Source organism: Poecilia reticulata, linkage group LG4 (assembly GCF_000633615.1).
Source record: "Poecilia reticulata strain Guanapo linkage group LG4, Guppy_female_1.0+MT, whole genome shotgun sequence".
Taxonomy (NCBI): domain Eukaryota; kingdom Metazoa; phylum Chordata; class Actinopteri; order Cyprinodontiformes; family Poeciliidae; genus Poecilia; species Poecilia reticulata.
The window spans coordinates 26504209-26519679 of NC_024334.1; the positions used below are offsets into that span (position 1 = coordinate 26504209).

At 38.0% G+C, this 15471-nt stretch overlaps 1 protein-coding gene across 2 annotated transcripts in view; it reads right to left on the bottom strand.

Annotated features, from left to right (window-relative positions):
* Window positions 1-15471, bottom strand: part of negr1 (neuronal growth regulator 1) — a 171883-nt gene that overhangs the window by 35019 nt on the left and 121393 nt on the right. For both annotated transcript variants that reach the window (XM_008408103.2, XM_008408104.2), the window contains exon 6: window positions 13059-13207. In XM_008408103.2, coding sequence (XP_008406325.1) covers window positions 13059-13207 — 149 coding nt within the window. The remainder of the gene's footprint in view (window positions 1-13058; window positions 13208-15471) is intronic.

The window sequence follows — 15471 nt, forward strand, 5'->3', positions numbered from 1 at the left end:
ATATATTTATGGTGAATGTATCTTTTATGTTAGTATTTCAAAAATAAAAATATGCCAAGACTATAAACTTTGTATTCTTTATACAAGCTAAAATCTAACAGTGTTATTTCATAGTACAACAATGTGGGAAGCACATCACCTCTGCATCCAATCCCCTCATATTTCTCCAGCATTTTAAGCTGTTATCGAATATGCCTGTGTTTCAGGTTTCACCTTTAGCACCCCATCCTCTGCACCTCTGCTCTATGACTCAGGTACAATCACACAGTGCGGGAATAAACAACATCATCAGCAACAATGGCAGATGACAAGAAGTGTCAAAATGACACCTACACATGCAATGATTGATAAGCGTGACAAATGAACACAACATTCATTAACCCGATAGCCGGCAATGTCTGTTCTGCCTAGGGGAAGATGAGCACAAACAGGAAGAGGGGAGGGAGAAGGTGGGTTGGGACTACAGGCATATAGAGGAGGAAACTAAGACAGAGAAAAAAGGGGGAGAAAATCTTCCTCCGGGCCTAAGCTGAGGTGGGTTTAGGGGATAACAGATTGACCAATTAAGCAGAAGGAGTCCTCAGAAAATTGGAGAGTGTCAGCTTGGCCCTTTCAATGAAGATTACTTTAATCTAGCACATGAAAAAAATAAGTTAAATCCAGAATTGCCTTTTGGTCAAGTATTAAACCTTAACTGATATCATGACGCGTGTTTGTGTGAGAGTTTTGCATTGATACATAGTGGAGAAAGAGCATTTATACAACAATTCTATTGCATTTCGAGAAAAAAAAGCATTATATGGAAATATATGAAAATGTCTTGTATAAATCTGATGACTGCACATCCAAAACTTTAGTCTTATTAATACAACGCAAACACTTTTTGATTTTCTTTGTAGCTCTTTAGTCTGTTGGAGACTATTGGCTTAGAATATATCCACTAAGGTTGTTGTTGAGTAAGGTCTTATCACATGTATTTTATCTCCCCATGAATGTTGGCATATCTCAGAACATTTCTTATGAGAACTAAACATAAAGAAATGACGTAAAATTTGGGAACCATAAAGAGTATCAATTTCACAGTATATGTTATATGAGTAAGAGTGTAAAAGTTCATGCTCAGCTACGTCTGGCTTTGATGTATTATTTTTTAATGCTTAAAGATCTGTAAATGATTAATATACAATTTATGTTTGGCCCTACAAAGTTAAATAATAAATAGCTGAAAGAATTCTTAACTAGGTAAACGTGTGACTGTTTAGAATCTTGAGGTGAGCTTCCCTTGTGCAGACAGAGCGTCTGCACATCGTAGCATGAAGTACATACATTGTCGAAGTTGTAGATTTGCTGGTGATCAAATTGAGTATTCCAAAGTGTGCAATGCATGGTAAGGTGATGCATTTGCATCTTTCGTTCAACCTGCAGACTTTTCCTTAGATTTGTTTTTGTGGTTAGCTATTTCAAAATATACTGTTAAGGTAGAACAATTAAAATTCAGAATGGGGACCCCGGATAACTATAGAAGGGGTATGAATGTTTATTTTTTATTTTATTTTTTTTGTACAATGCAGGTTAAAATTACAAGAATGTGTGGAGAATTAACTGTGTTTGAGTGGCTTGGATAACTACAACCAGCTGGGTCAGACTGGACAGGATGATAGCAGATAACTGGCCGTCTTATTTGTCTTCCCTCGCACACCAGCAGGCAGAGAGAGAAGATGGTTCCCTAAGTGCACATTGTTTTGAATAGTGCCCAGACAATGCATATTGATAATGAAGTGCATCAATGGAGTATCTATTGCCGAATGCAAGACGACTACTGTACACACTAAGTCACAGATGCCACAGATAATCAGAAATCTGCTTGTAAATCCCGAATTTCTGCTGAACACAAAAAATGCCTGGGTTTGTGTTTGGGGATGTTTTCTTCATGAACTGCAGTTTTTCAGCTAGATAAAACTATTTGTATCAAAGTCAACACCTTTCTCTTGGTAAAATGTGCACATAGTGTTTTTTTCCTAGATGAATTGCCTTTATGAAAAACCAATCGTCTCTTTTGTTTGACTTTTGTTGTCCCCTGGTAGAAGAGCAAGTGCTCAAACTAACAAAAGGGGGAATGTTTTGTCATTATAACAAGTCATGCACAACCCTATTTTGGTAACTTTATGCAACCATCAAGAGCAGTGATTGACAAGCATCTGAACTAACATCTGAGGCTTTAAGCCAAAGAAAGACAATTACTGATTATAAAGTAGCCAAAATGTTATGTTAAAGTAGCAGCACTACATAAAATCGACTTTTTTGAGCTTCACATCATGTTATAATGTTACTCCGTCCGTGTTGCATTAATTCCTTCATGCATGTCTGACAAATCCTTTAATCTCACATGGTAACCATTCAACTGTGCAAAACAAAAAAAATCAATGGAACCAAGCACCACCTTTGGGGCACAGCTCCTCCTCTGAGCTGTAGATTTTAAGTTTTGGAGTTTCTGCCTCACAAAGCACCCCATGTCACTCTCCACTTCTTCAGAATATAGTGGCAGCAACAATTAGCAAACACCTGGTGGAACTGCGTGTCTTCTGAGCTCAACATATGGACTACTTCTCAGTGCAATGCTGGTAAAAACGTTGTTAAAAGGTTAATAGAGGAGCGATGTTTTGACTCCTGAAGGCAGAGTGTTGGAAAGAGCAGAATCTTCTTAAAGAGACAAAGACCCAAATTCAGGCTGATAAATTACAAAGTCAAATTTCTTTTTAGTCATATGGGAAATATACAGTATTTTTAGAACAATTTAAAATACCACTGTTACTTGATTGTGCTACAAAATAGCACTAAGTGTACATAATACTGCCCCTCTAATACTTTTATGGCAGCAACATACATTTTTGGTGTCTCTCTGTAAATATGACATTTTATTCTTTAAATAATGGATATGTATATGATTTGATAATTCTACAGGAACAGCAGAAATGTGCGTGACAATTTAACCTCATCACTAACTTATTTATGTGCAACATGTTTAATGTAATGAAGTGTATTACCTCACTAGGTACAAGACTGTTATTTTGAACATAAAAAAGTACATCTAAGTTTGACTGCTCTAGACTATTACCAGTCAGCCCCCTGCAGTCAGCCGGCATCAATCATCCAGTTCTCTGTGTCAGAAACCCCTACTGTGTGTCAAAGAACTGACTGTTCAAAGTTATACAGTTTGATCTGAAGGACTATGCTGTTTAAGGAACAACTCTAAAAACCTAAAGCAGGAGAAACACGAGAACAAGATAAAAAGACAAATGACTGCAACAAGCATGGTCTTAAAGATATTCTAATAAGAAACAGGGTTCACTGGTACACTGGCTTTGTTTATGTAAACTGAAAATAAAATACTGACAATACTGTAATTCAATGAGAAAAAGGCAAAGTTATAATACACCTATTTCATGAGAAACTACGGCATGCTCCACTTTATATATATATCGCTGGTGTGCCCTTCTTATCTGAGCTATAGCTCAATAATATTGGCTTGCAGAAAATGAATTTACAGCATGATACTAATAGCATCTTTATCCAAGGCTGTAACAATGTACTTGGAATGCACCTAGACTTTGTGGAAAAAACATATGCATATATGCAGGGTCATAGATCATGTTTTACAGTGACAATAATCAAAGACTGAAGTGCGACAAGTAAGATAAGTAGCACGTAGCGGCTAAAAGACAACGCAGATAACAACATCAAGCTAATACAATCTGGAACGTAGCGGCAAAAGAAATCATCAGATCTGAACTTAAACTTAAAACATCAGCTGCTACATAAACATATTTTGTATTATTACTAAAGCAAATTGGTAGCACTGTTGCCTTGGAACAAGAAGGTCCTGGTTTGATTCCCAGCACGGAGTCTTTTTGCATGGAGTTTGCATGTTCTCCCTGTGCATGCGTGGGTTCTCTCCAGGTACTCTGGCTTCCTCCCACAGTCCAATAACACGACTGTCAGGTTGATTGGTTGATTCTCCTCAGGTATGGGTGTGGGTGTGTGCATGAATGACTGTTTATCCTGTCTGTCTCTGTGTTATCCTGCGATGGACTGGCGACCTGTCCAGGTACCCTGCCTCTTGCCTGCTGACTGCTAGAGATGGGCACCAGCACCCATTGCCATTAGCACGTTTGATACAGGATGAAACTTAAGCAAATGGCTAAACAGATTGCAAAATAAGTACATAGGTAAGTATGAAAGCAATTTCAACAGTTTAAAGAGCAACATTTCTCATAAGCCTACAGAAGTCATACTGATCTGAAATATGACAGGACACTTCAAAATAAACTGACTGGCAAGGACAATATGGATGATGACTAAATATAGTAATATGATCGCAAAAGCACAGCAAAGACGGAAGCCAAACAAATACAAAAGCAAAAGCAAGCAGCAAACTGTGACCTGATATCTGAACTGAAGCCTGACTGAGGAGAGAAACACGATTTACTGTTTACATCTTAATTAAACTGTCCAGAATGAGAAGCACAGACTGCGACAGGTCAGTGAGCCTTTGTAATGAAGAATGACTCAATTTATTAAGGGTCAGTCATTTTCTGATGACGTATATTTAACTATGCTATGTTGCTACTACAAAATGTAAAAGGCAACTTGTGAAGCAGACAAAAACAAAACTGAGACACACGAGAACATGGATTTGACGAATGCCTAAGTGCTCTGGTTTCAGGAATGGAATGGAAATAGCTTAAAGAACAACATCCACCCACATAGAGTAAACAGGTTTAGTTAAAGTTTGTTCTGTGTTCATGAAGGTACACAATGCACTGCAATTGTCTCTAACTCTTGTAATTTATGAACTGCAATTACATTTCCATTATATCTGAAACAGTTTGAGATTTTTTCAGAAACAAACAAGCTCCTCGGAGAAAAACTGCAGGTTCTCATTTATTCTGAATGACTGACAATGAAGTTAAGCGTAAACACAACTGCAGGAGCTGTAAATACAATGATCAAAACTGAACCTCTGTTTTGGCTATTTTTCCTCTTATTGGTTATAATCAAAGATCAGCACTTTGTTTTTTTTTTAAATAATCAAAACTAAGAACTTCCACTATTTTTTTTACTAAATACATAAACCAACACCATGTACTTTGATGCACTTCTGTTGAGTTTAATAAAAATCACATAAGATTTAGGGACAGATGCTCTGAGGCATCTGTCCCTAATGACAGATTAGGGACAGATCAGTTCTTAATAATAGATTAAGAACTGATGTTCTAAATCTATTATTATTATTATTTGATATTGTATGATTGTATAAATCATACAATATTGGAAACGTCATAAATTTCTTAAAAACTAGTATCAATAGTCGTCTCAAAACAACAGGCACATTTTAAAAAAGGTAATATTCACCTTATTTTGTGGCTGCAGATTGTTTTCTATGTAAACACAAAACAATATTAATCCTGTTTTAAACACAGAGATACACCCATTACTTTGACTGGTGCTCACAGATGTAGTTTGCTTTTCCTCTGCTAAAATAAACCAGTTTATGTTTCTACCAGCTTTTAATACAGTCAAAACGTAGTGCACCATCCCATGACAGATAGTTTAACTGCAGAAAACCCAATATTATCTCACAACATTCAATTACAATTTTATTTCAGTTTAAAAAAAGAAAACATTTGTGTGAATGCAAACATGACTAGTATTACATTGATTGGTGATATTTTTCATCCTCATTTCATAAAAAAAAACAAAAAAAAAACACCACAATGAGGGATAATAAGTGATTTTCCGAACAAATGCAATTAAATTATATTTGCACTGTCAAAGAGAGATCACTGGTTTTACCTACGTTCTTTTACTGAAACCAATTCTTACCTTATGTGTCAAAACTAGGTCTCTTAACATAAAAAAAAACAAACTCTCAAGCCCACAATTTGTGTTGCTATTTTAAACTCTAACAGCTCTAGATGGAAAAACCCAACTCTTTTCAGCTCATTGCGGGAGGCTCCAAGGTATTCCCAGCCAGACAAGATAAACAGTGCATCCAGTGAGTTTTTGGTCTGCACCTCAGAGCTCCCCCACTGCAGTGTAGGTACGAAAAACCTCCAAATGCTCAGGTGGAATCCTTATCAAATGCACAAACTGCCTCAACTGACTCAATTTAATTTAGGGGAGCAGTGACTCTACTCCAACCTCAGGCCGCCCTAAGGAGGAAGCTAATTTCAGCCACTTATATCGGGAATCTCAGTCCTTTGGTCAGAATCCATATCTCAAGGCCATAGATGAAAGTCAGAATCTAAACCGATTGTATGTTATCCATCTCCTGATCCATTCTAAGCATCCACACCAGGAAAGTCCTTTGGTCCACTTGTTTGGTCCAGACCATGAGTGCACTTTATTTCTTTTTCGCTTGGTGTGGTTTGATTTCACATTGTGCTTGTTTGCAAGTGGACTATAACTTTTCCAACAATGCCACAGAGGTGATGATCATTGCAAACATTGGAAAAAAATGACAGAGCAGAGCGCATGTGCTATTTCTTATTTCGGAACGGTGTTTGCAAATCTGTGCTGCTGAATGAGACAAGACGTTCTGCATGTTCTGACCCACAACATGTGGTCAGCAGTATCACTAATCAGAATATGGTAGATGACCCACAACATGTGGTCAGCAGTATCACTAATCAGAATATGGTAGATCAGGTATGATTTCAGCAAAATCAATACAAGCAGCTGTCACATTAACAACACTAAGGAGCTCATTTTTACCAAGATGTCCACCAACAATGGCTCGTGAAATCCAAAAGATGCTATTTCTTGTAGATGGTTTGGACAGAGGCAGAACTGTATTCATGTACATTTGGACCACCTCAAAAAGTGGGTCTCGGTCCAGTTGTTTGGCCCACACCAGATTCACTTGAGTGTATTCACAACAGAACAAAAGGTCCGGATCACCGGAGGAAGATAACTTGGTTGTTTTAAAGTGGACCAAATTCGTCAGCTGTGAATACGCCTTAAATCACTAATGAACAAATTAAAATAATTGATCTCCTTCTCTGAAGCAGGTACCAATCCCTGACCTGCTGTGAGCAATCCACCCTGCTGCGCATACTAAAGGTCATGACTTGAAGATGCCAACAGAACCAGATCATCAGTGTCTCCTAACCGTCTCATGGAGAGTGTCTAAGGTTCCCACATTAGACACTGTTCTCCTCAGGACCTTCAGATTCTTTCCACAAACAAAGACCACAAAAAAGTCTATGACAAAGGACAGCCCAATCTTCACTCGGAAGATGTAGAATTTTGTGCCAAAGACCCAAGCATGACTCACGGTTTGATTATTGAAGGATCAGACAAACGGCTCCTTAAAAAGAACCAAAGGATCCCATATGTCTGTAACACATTTTGCTAAATATTTCAAAAAAACAAGATCGTAAGCTTCTTCAGAATGGCAGGGGGCCTGGGCAGCCAATCCCCATTAACAATACCACGGGTTTAACATTTGGTCCACTGTTGCACGACCAGGATGAAAGCTGTTGCACGACCAGGATGAAAGCTAAACTTTTCCTCTCAAATCCAAGGTTTAACAATTGGTTAGATCCTCCTTTCCGGCACTCAGGGATAAGCTTTTTCAGCGAGGCTGATCCCTCAGTAGTAGGAACATACATTTTGGGACCCTTACTTAAAATTCACCTCAATACATCATGAGCTATAAAATATGCATGTTTCTTTCCTCCCTTTGCATCTTGATAATCAGTAGCTGTTGACTCATTCTAAAGCATCAATTCAAATTCACCTGTGACTAAATTTGCCCCTGGGTTTTTATTATATGACTTGTTGTGGTGGCCGGGTGCTCCTTGGTGACTGCTTGCCATTTCTTGTTAAGAGCGACATCAGAACTGGCCTCTCTTCCATTAGTGCAGATCATGAGAGAGAAACTGAGATCATGAGAGAGAAAAGCGAGCAATGCATCAGATTGTGTGGATGTTTGACAGAAAAGCAGAATGACAGGGAGGAAGAATGAACGACAGGGGAGAAAGAGAGAGGAAAAGGAGCGACAGGAGTGTGTGAGATAAGAAAATCAGACACAGCCATGATAGAGAGAACGACAGAGAGATAAAAAGGAATAGAAGAGCGAGAGAAGTTGGGGGTGGCAACTCAGGAAGCTGCCTCCTCTACCCATTCTCAGGGTTTTCTTTTTTCACTACTCTGCCTTTGAGCTCTTGCTAGTGTCACATTAAGATCATCCATTTGAGAATCAGAGAGAGGCCTTTGATGTTCTTTGTGCATACACAAACAGGGGAATGGAACGCTCCTTTGACAATAGCCAACTCTACAGACATTTTTTTTTTCTGTTCTCAGTCTCTGGCCTGATAGGGACAATGTTACCATCAGAGGGAGCATCACAAACTGGTGAATATTTTAATTTACCTGTTCATATTTCATCACTGAATACATTAAAATAAATTATTTTACCCAGCCACATTCTGAAACACTGTACCCAATTCCCTTTACTGTTGCTGTCTTTCTTAGCTGTTCAAATGGCACAGCAGGTGGACAAAATAATGAAACAATCTGACAATGCAGGGATTTAACACACCAAGCAAACATACAGTTTTGGGCTGCAAGCAAAATAAATAGTTGAGAAGTTCATGAATGTATAAGCATATGTATTAGTGGGTGGACATGTTCTTTGAGTCTCCAAAGTGTTCACTAAAATGATAATAGCAATATTTTAGATGCTTAAATCTTAAATACATTGTAAGTGTTCAGAGCCAAAAGTAAAACCAAAAATTAAGTTGTAAGTATTTTTAAATGTTAATAGACTAATGGCATTTAAAATGTCAGAGTACTCCAGGTTAGGTGATGCTAAACAGGGCCTGGACCCCTGCAATGTTTATTTATTTCACAAAAAAGACATAAAAAGGGATTGTATGTGTTTAATCCTATGAGCCAATGTAGAAAGTCAAGGACATCTGTCTGCTAGAATTGTCAAATACTTGACATTCCTTTATAAGTAACTTAATGGACTTGTTTTCACCACCATGGTTAGAGATGCATACACACGCACATGCACGCACACACGCACGCACGCACGCACGCACACACACACACACACACACACACACCTAACCTCTCTTGCAGCAGCTCACCTGAACAATCACAGCTTAAAATGAAACATAAGCACATGTGCTGGATGTTTAAAACTACAGTAGCACAACTAGACCATGTTTAGTTGAAAAGGAAAAATGTTATTTGGAGGTAGTTTACTTAAGGGGCTACAAACAGGGAAACCCAAAGGATGACAAAGCAAAGATGTAAGCTGTGACCATTATTGATAGAGGAGTAGGATTACAAACTTGGTGAATTATGAATTACTGTTATTTGTTTAAACATTAGCAACTGGTTACAAGCCCAATAATGAGTCCTTTCCTCAAGCAGATCCAAATGTATGCAGGCAGCTTGTTTCACTATGATAAACATACGAGGCGCTCAACATGTTAAAGGTATAGGACGATGAAAGGCTGCTTTCATGCTATGCAGCATAAACAAATGGTGTCAAAAAAAACTCAGACTAGATTGAAAGTGACAAAAGACAATGAGAAACACAATGTAGCATGTTAACTCACACTGTTTTAGTTTATATTAACACATTTGCATCAACATGAACCTTGTCTACACTGTTACAAAACCCATTTCTTCAAATTCCATTTAAAAATACAAGGTACACTCAGGTCTTACCTTGTGTCCTGTTTTACAAGGAAGAATTTTAAATATGTTATTTTGATAAAGTCATGTTTGATTAACTGATGACATGATATGGACTCTTTTGAATGGGGTTGCCAGTACGAAATCTATAATGTGTATTATCTATATCATTCAAAAGTAAATCAATATAGCTGCTAAAATTGTAGTTGCTTGCAACAATAACTGTTGTTTTTGTTGTTCAACTTTTTTCAATATTATACTTAACGTTTTTATTGTGCTTCCTGGAACTTCGGAAGAGACAAGCCTCTCTTTAAGCAGCCACTGATCAAATCTAACTAACCAGTAAAGCATTCATAGCTGATGTCAATGCAAACCACAGAGGTACAGCACAATAAATAAATTTTATCTCCAGATCCCGGTGAGTTGCACAAACCTCTTAATCTCTATATCACACCACCAAGACGAGAAGAAGGCCAACACTTGCAGGTATTGACTATCACAGCTCTGTCACCGTCTTGCTTGGTGGTACATCATACAATCCTATATTGCTTTATTAATCCCAAAGGGAATATAGACACAGGAGTTCTCATAGTCTAAGCTTCTTCATGAAATAATCACAGATAAGAAGAACTGTAAGCAGGAAGGACCTCTTGTGGTTGTCTGTGCTGTGCCTCCTTTGACTGAATTAATTTTTTTTTCTAAGTTACAGTGGTGAACAGTAACTTCTGTTTATGTTTGTACACATGAAAACTGCATTTTTGGTGAGAAAATGATCATGTCAAGATTTTTAAAAACTCTACTTGCGATGCTTTAATGTAGACTAGACATCCACAGGTTTCATAATTAAATGAATTATAATATGGATGTGCACACTGTTGTTTAGTGGCTGAGAGAAAAGGGTAAATAGTGTAAAAGTAAGAACAAACTACACTTGTTTCAGAGAAAGGTTTTCCTAGAATGCTCTAGTCATCTTTGGAATTTTCTTCTTTAGAACTGAAAAAAATATATTGTAGCATATGCTAACAAATCCAGTATGCTTGTGATTACTCACTGTAGAAGAATTCTCTTAGTCAGCACATGCCTATGATGGCCTGAAGGAAGATTATTTTCATAACTAGACTTCTGCAAATACTTTTTACACTTATCTGAATCTCTGTGTGAAAAAAATAAATAAAAAATTGCTTTCAAGCACTTTATATGAGTAGGAAACCGTTAGAGCAATCAATGTCAATAGGAGCACTTCTTGCTCTGCTGTCTGCTTAAACTGCAAAAACTGTTACTGATCATCTCCATTTCACTGTATTTCAGTGAGTCAGAAATTCTCATTAATGCTCTAGAGGTGCATGCGTTTAATCTGATTTCAATTCAGTGGAGTGCTGCGAGTAATATCAGCTCTCATGTCTCAATATATTTTTCCTTGAAACAAGAATTTGCTAACAAATTTAAACCTCCTAAATTTTTCAACTAAATTCCCTTGGATAATTCGAGAAACTGCAGTGCAGATGTGGAATGCAGATTTTCCGACAGTGTGAGTTATGTTGGGCCGGAAGATCAAGTTAAGTAGCTTGTGCTGTCGGGCGTTATGAGACTGTTCGCAAACTCTAAGAGTCAGGGCTGCAGGGGTGATGTTCAGAGCATTGATTTTGTGCAGAGCCACAATGACAGAAAGCTGAGGATAACACCTGCCTCAGCAGTGACCACTTTACACCTGGTGGTTTTTACAGACTTTCATCAGGGGCAGCAGGGATCTGCTGCTGATGGAAGAGAATCTGACAAACTTTGAGCACAGGTTTATTGCTTTACAGGAAAAAGCTATTTTTGTTTCATTAATCAGGATGGAGAATTACAATCACCATTACAAACTCTCTACGGTACTATCATTTTTTGTACATTAAAAACTCCTTTCGTGCTGTACCTCGGCTCCATTGTTTCTTGTTTTTCATTTTTACCTCTGATGTTAAGTATCAGGCTGTGTCCTGTGTGGACCTGTGATTTCCTTTGATTTTGCTGATAAATAACCTCAATCAGCACTGAAATGACTGCCATGTAAGAGACGGGTGACTAATCCCAGGAGAAGTGCTGTGAGGCTCTTGCAGTTTCCAGCTGAACTCAGTGAACGTCACCTGATTTCAAAATAAAGAACAAACCTAACAGTTACATGTTTTCACAAAAAAAAAAAAAACAAAAAAAAACATACCACCTCTTCATTGGGTAATGCTCCTGCTACATTATGAACCATTTGCATTTTAGTACACTTTAATTCAAAAGTGTATTGATATACACTTGTAAATTACAAAACTAATCATTTTGCAATAAAATACTTTTTAGGTTTCTAAATATGGTTTTCCCCTTATTTTTGAATGCTGACTTCCAAATTAATAAGAGGAAAAATATACAAATCCTCTTATACATGCCTCCACTATAAAACATTGCTTACTTTTGAAGTCTAGAATAATATTCATCTACAACACAGCGCTACATGACACAAATAAAAGCCAAATCTCCAGTTCTGATAAAAAAAGCATGAAGTAAAAGATGCAAAGGAAAGTCTGGGGAAAGATGCTGACCTGCAGAGCAACATGTTATTTGTGTATCAATGCAATGTAATTTAAGTATGTACAGGAAAGCTCCTGGAAAAATTGCGGTGAGAAATCATTGCTGTATTTTTGTTTGAATTACAACTGTGTATCCATAAATCTCTTCAAACTAACTCATCGTATTGTTGTTTTGAACATTTTTGCTGTCTGTGTTGTGGTATTAGCAAATATTCTCCTATTTATTTTCTTGCATTTGTGCAAGAATGCTTTTTCAGCCACGATAAATGAAAGCCCAGCGCAGCACAGATGCTCCTGCAGCATGGCTTCTGATGTTTTGGCCCTTTTTGAACTCAGAGCTTTGAAAATTATAAAAGGCTCGACTCCCAGACATTTTTTAAAATAAATCTGAACCACACTACTTAGCCTTGATTTTACCAGTTATAACCTTTGCAGTCATGTGCATAATTCTGATGTCATTACACCAAAGTAAATTTTTGCTTTCAGGTGGTGTTTTCAACCATTACACATGCAGATGAAGACTTTCAAAGCAGACACCCACGCAGACTCTGCAACCACAGCAGACAACAAATTTTGGAAGAAAAAAAAAAAACAATAAAAAAAAACTAAACTAAACTAAACAAAACAAAAACATTTAAGCTTAACTGCTAGTACGTCCGTATCCAGTGGCTGCTCTGGTTTAGCTGGGTTTGCAGTAAATATAAAGAAAGCACTTGAGAGGCGATACTTTCAGGCCTATGTCGCTTCCACCACTCCACTCAGCCAAGAACAAGTGGAATGACAACTTACGAATAAGAGGCACGCTGGCGTTGGCCCTCCCCAGCTTGTTGATGGCGACGCACGTGTAGTTCCCGTAACGATCCTCTGTCATGTTGGTCACTGTGAGGACTGATCTGGAGCTGACGTTCTTGATGTCGATACCGTGTCCCCTAATGATCCTGAAAAGACCAATGTAAATGTGACAAACGAGGCTTCGATTTCTCACCTGCTACAAAAACGCTTGGAGTAGGAAAAGAGGCAAGAGGCAAGAATGGAGCAAATGTCATCTTAAGTGGATCTCCATCATTACCACGCTCTTCAGCGCATCTATTTATTTCATCGTGTCTGCTTTGGAGAGACGCTTTTTGAAGGACTGTGACAAGAGTGGAAAGAACCGGAGGAGAAGCAGCGGGGCGCAACTTGACATTTTACTGGGTTTTGTTGCAGGTGCACATAATTACAGCAAGCAGTTACAACCAGATATGTACATGTAATGTATAAAAAAAAAGAACTTATTTCCTCACTGTGTTATATTTAATCAGGCCAGTTATTTACCATTTCTATTTGATAAAGAAAGAAAGAGATAGTCTTTCAAGTAATTTTATTAAGTAACTGTTATGATTGCCTTGTAAACAGATTTGGGTCAAACATTTTGCGGTTCCTTCCACAAGCTTCTCACAACAGTTTGCTGAAGTTTTAGTCAATTCCTCCTTAACTGAGCGAGGTATGAAGGCTGCCTTGCTCACACACATTTTCACCTCTGCTTTAACAACTTCATTTTTCCTTCAAATCTAACAGCAGACTAACAGACATTCGCACCAAAATTAACACGGTGTGTTCTTGGTAATTCTGGCATAGAATGGAAAAATGTTTCCTTAGATTTACTGTGAGACAGCGAAGAAAAATGAAGATTATACGTCTTTTTATGCAGCGTTTGTAAATATCTGGCTTCGACAGCTGGATTCAAGGTATTTGTACTTTGATGGCGGTAATCTTTAACAGTCTGAAAGATTAAACATGACTCCATTAACGCACATGCTACTGATTTTAATCCGATTATTTTAGTTCATTTTGAAGTTAACTTATTCCTAACTCTGAAAATCCTCCAAACTTTGCCTTCACTGTGACCTCCCGGGAGCTATGGCTTGGCTCAAGCTGGTTTGTAAGGCAGTCTGAGCCAAAACTCTACGTGTGACCTTGTTTCCAACAATATCCTCAAAATTTGTTGTTGCCTCACTGCTTGCGACCTCTTCAAAGTTTACCTTGACGCTCTCTGAAAATCTCAGCATGTGTTTCACACCATTACTAGCTTAACATCAGACCAGTCAATGCTTCCCCCTGTCATGGTGAAAGAAAGCTCCCCACCCCGACAGATGTACACATAAACACTCGCCCACTTCCACTCAAAGAATGAAAGCAATGACACAACAAGAGAAACGTTTACTTGTCAAAACTGTCACAATAAGTCTGATGCAGACAAACTAAAAGGAGAGCTGCACAAAGCGGAGCTGAAACACAGCTTTTACTTCGTGTGCACAATGAACGTGCCATGAAGAAATCTGAACTCTGTGCCTCAGACCTCTCACTACAGCTCTGGTTGTGATTACAAGTGGAAGAAGAAATCACAATTTAGCCATGTGAAAAGTCACAGAAGGAACGAGTCCTTGAATTAAGAAAAGACCAGAATTATGCCAACTTGCCTCCTTAGCAATTTGAATAAATTGAATCCACCCCATAATTACAATTAGCACAGTGTGAGCTGATGACTGAAATTGTGCTCACCAGGAGTGGGTAAATGATGGGTAATGGGTATAATTTGATTTTTAAATTCAAGAACTAACACTTGAATCTAGACTGATTGATGTATGTGTCACAAATGAGTTAAGCCAGTTGCCTGCAAATATTTTATCAGAATGCAAGGTAAGAAAAAGCATGACTCCTGCTGGAGCGTTTTAGTGGGCTGTCCCCAGAGGCATGAGAAATGGGATGACAAAGAAAAGCATTATTTTTGGGGAACAAACAAAACAAAGAAAACAAGCACAAACATATCTTATGCTGTGCTCTGGTTGTAGCTGCTATTGGGAAATTCCAACTTCCCAGTCAGAAAAGTAAACCAAAATGCCCTCACTGAAGTCAGATTTCCCACAGGGAAAGTGGGAGCAACTCTGACTACTCCCAGTTATGTCTTCATTCGCTGACTTCACATTTCAAAATGGCCACTCACTGAGTCAGCTGTGGTGGAAGCATGTTCATTTCACAAGACATATATGTAAAAGTGTGTCTATAATCAATGTTAAATGCTGTGCCTCAATACCAACATGAACAAATTAAAAGGGGCATATGCTTATGGAAAGTAAAGCTGAGAGGCAGCAGCAGTTGGAAATTAAACATTGATAAATTACAGCACAGCTTAGTTAAAAATCTTTACTAAGCTGTGCTATAT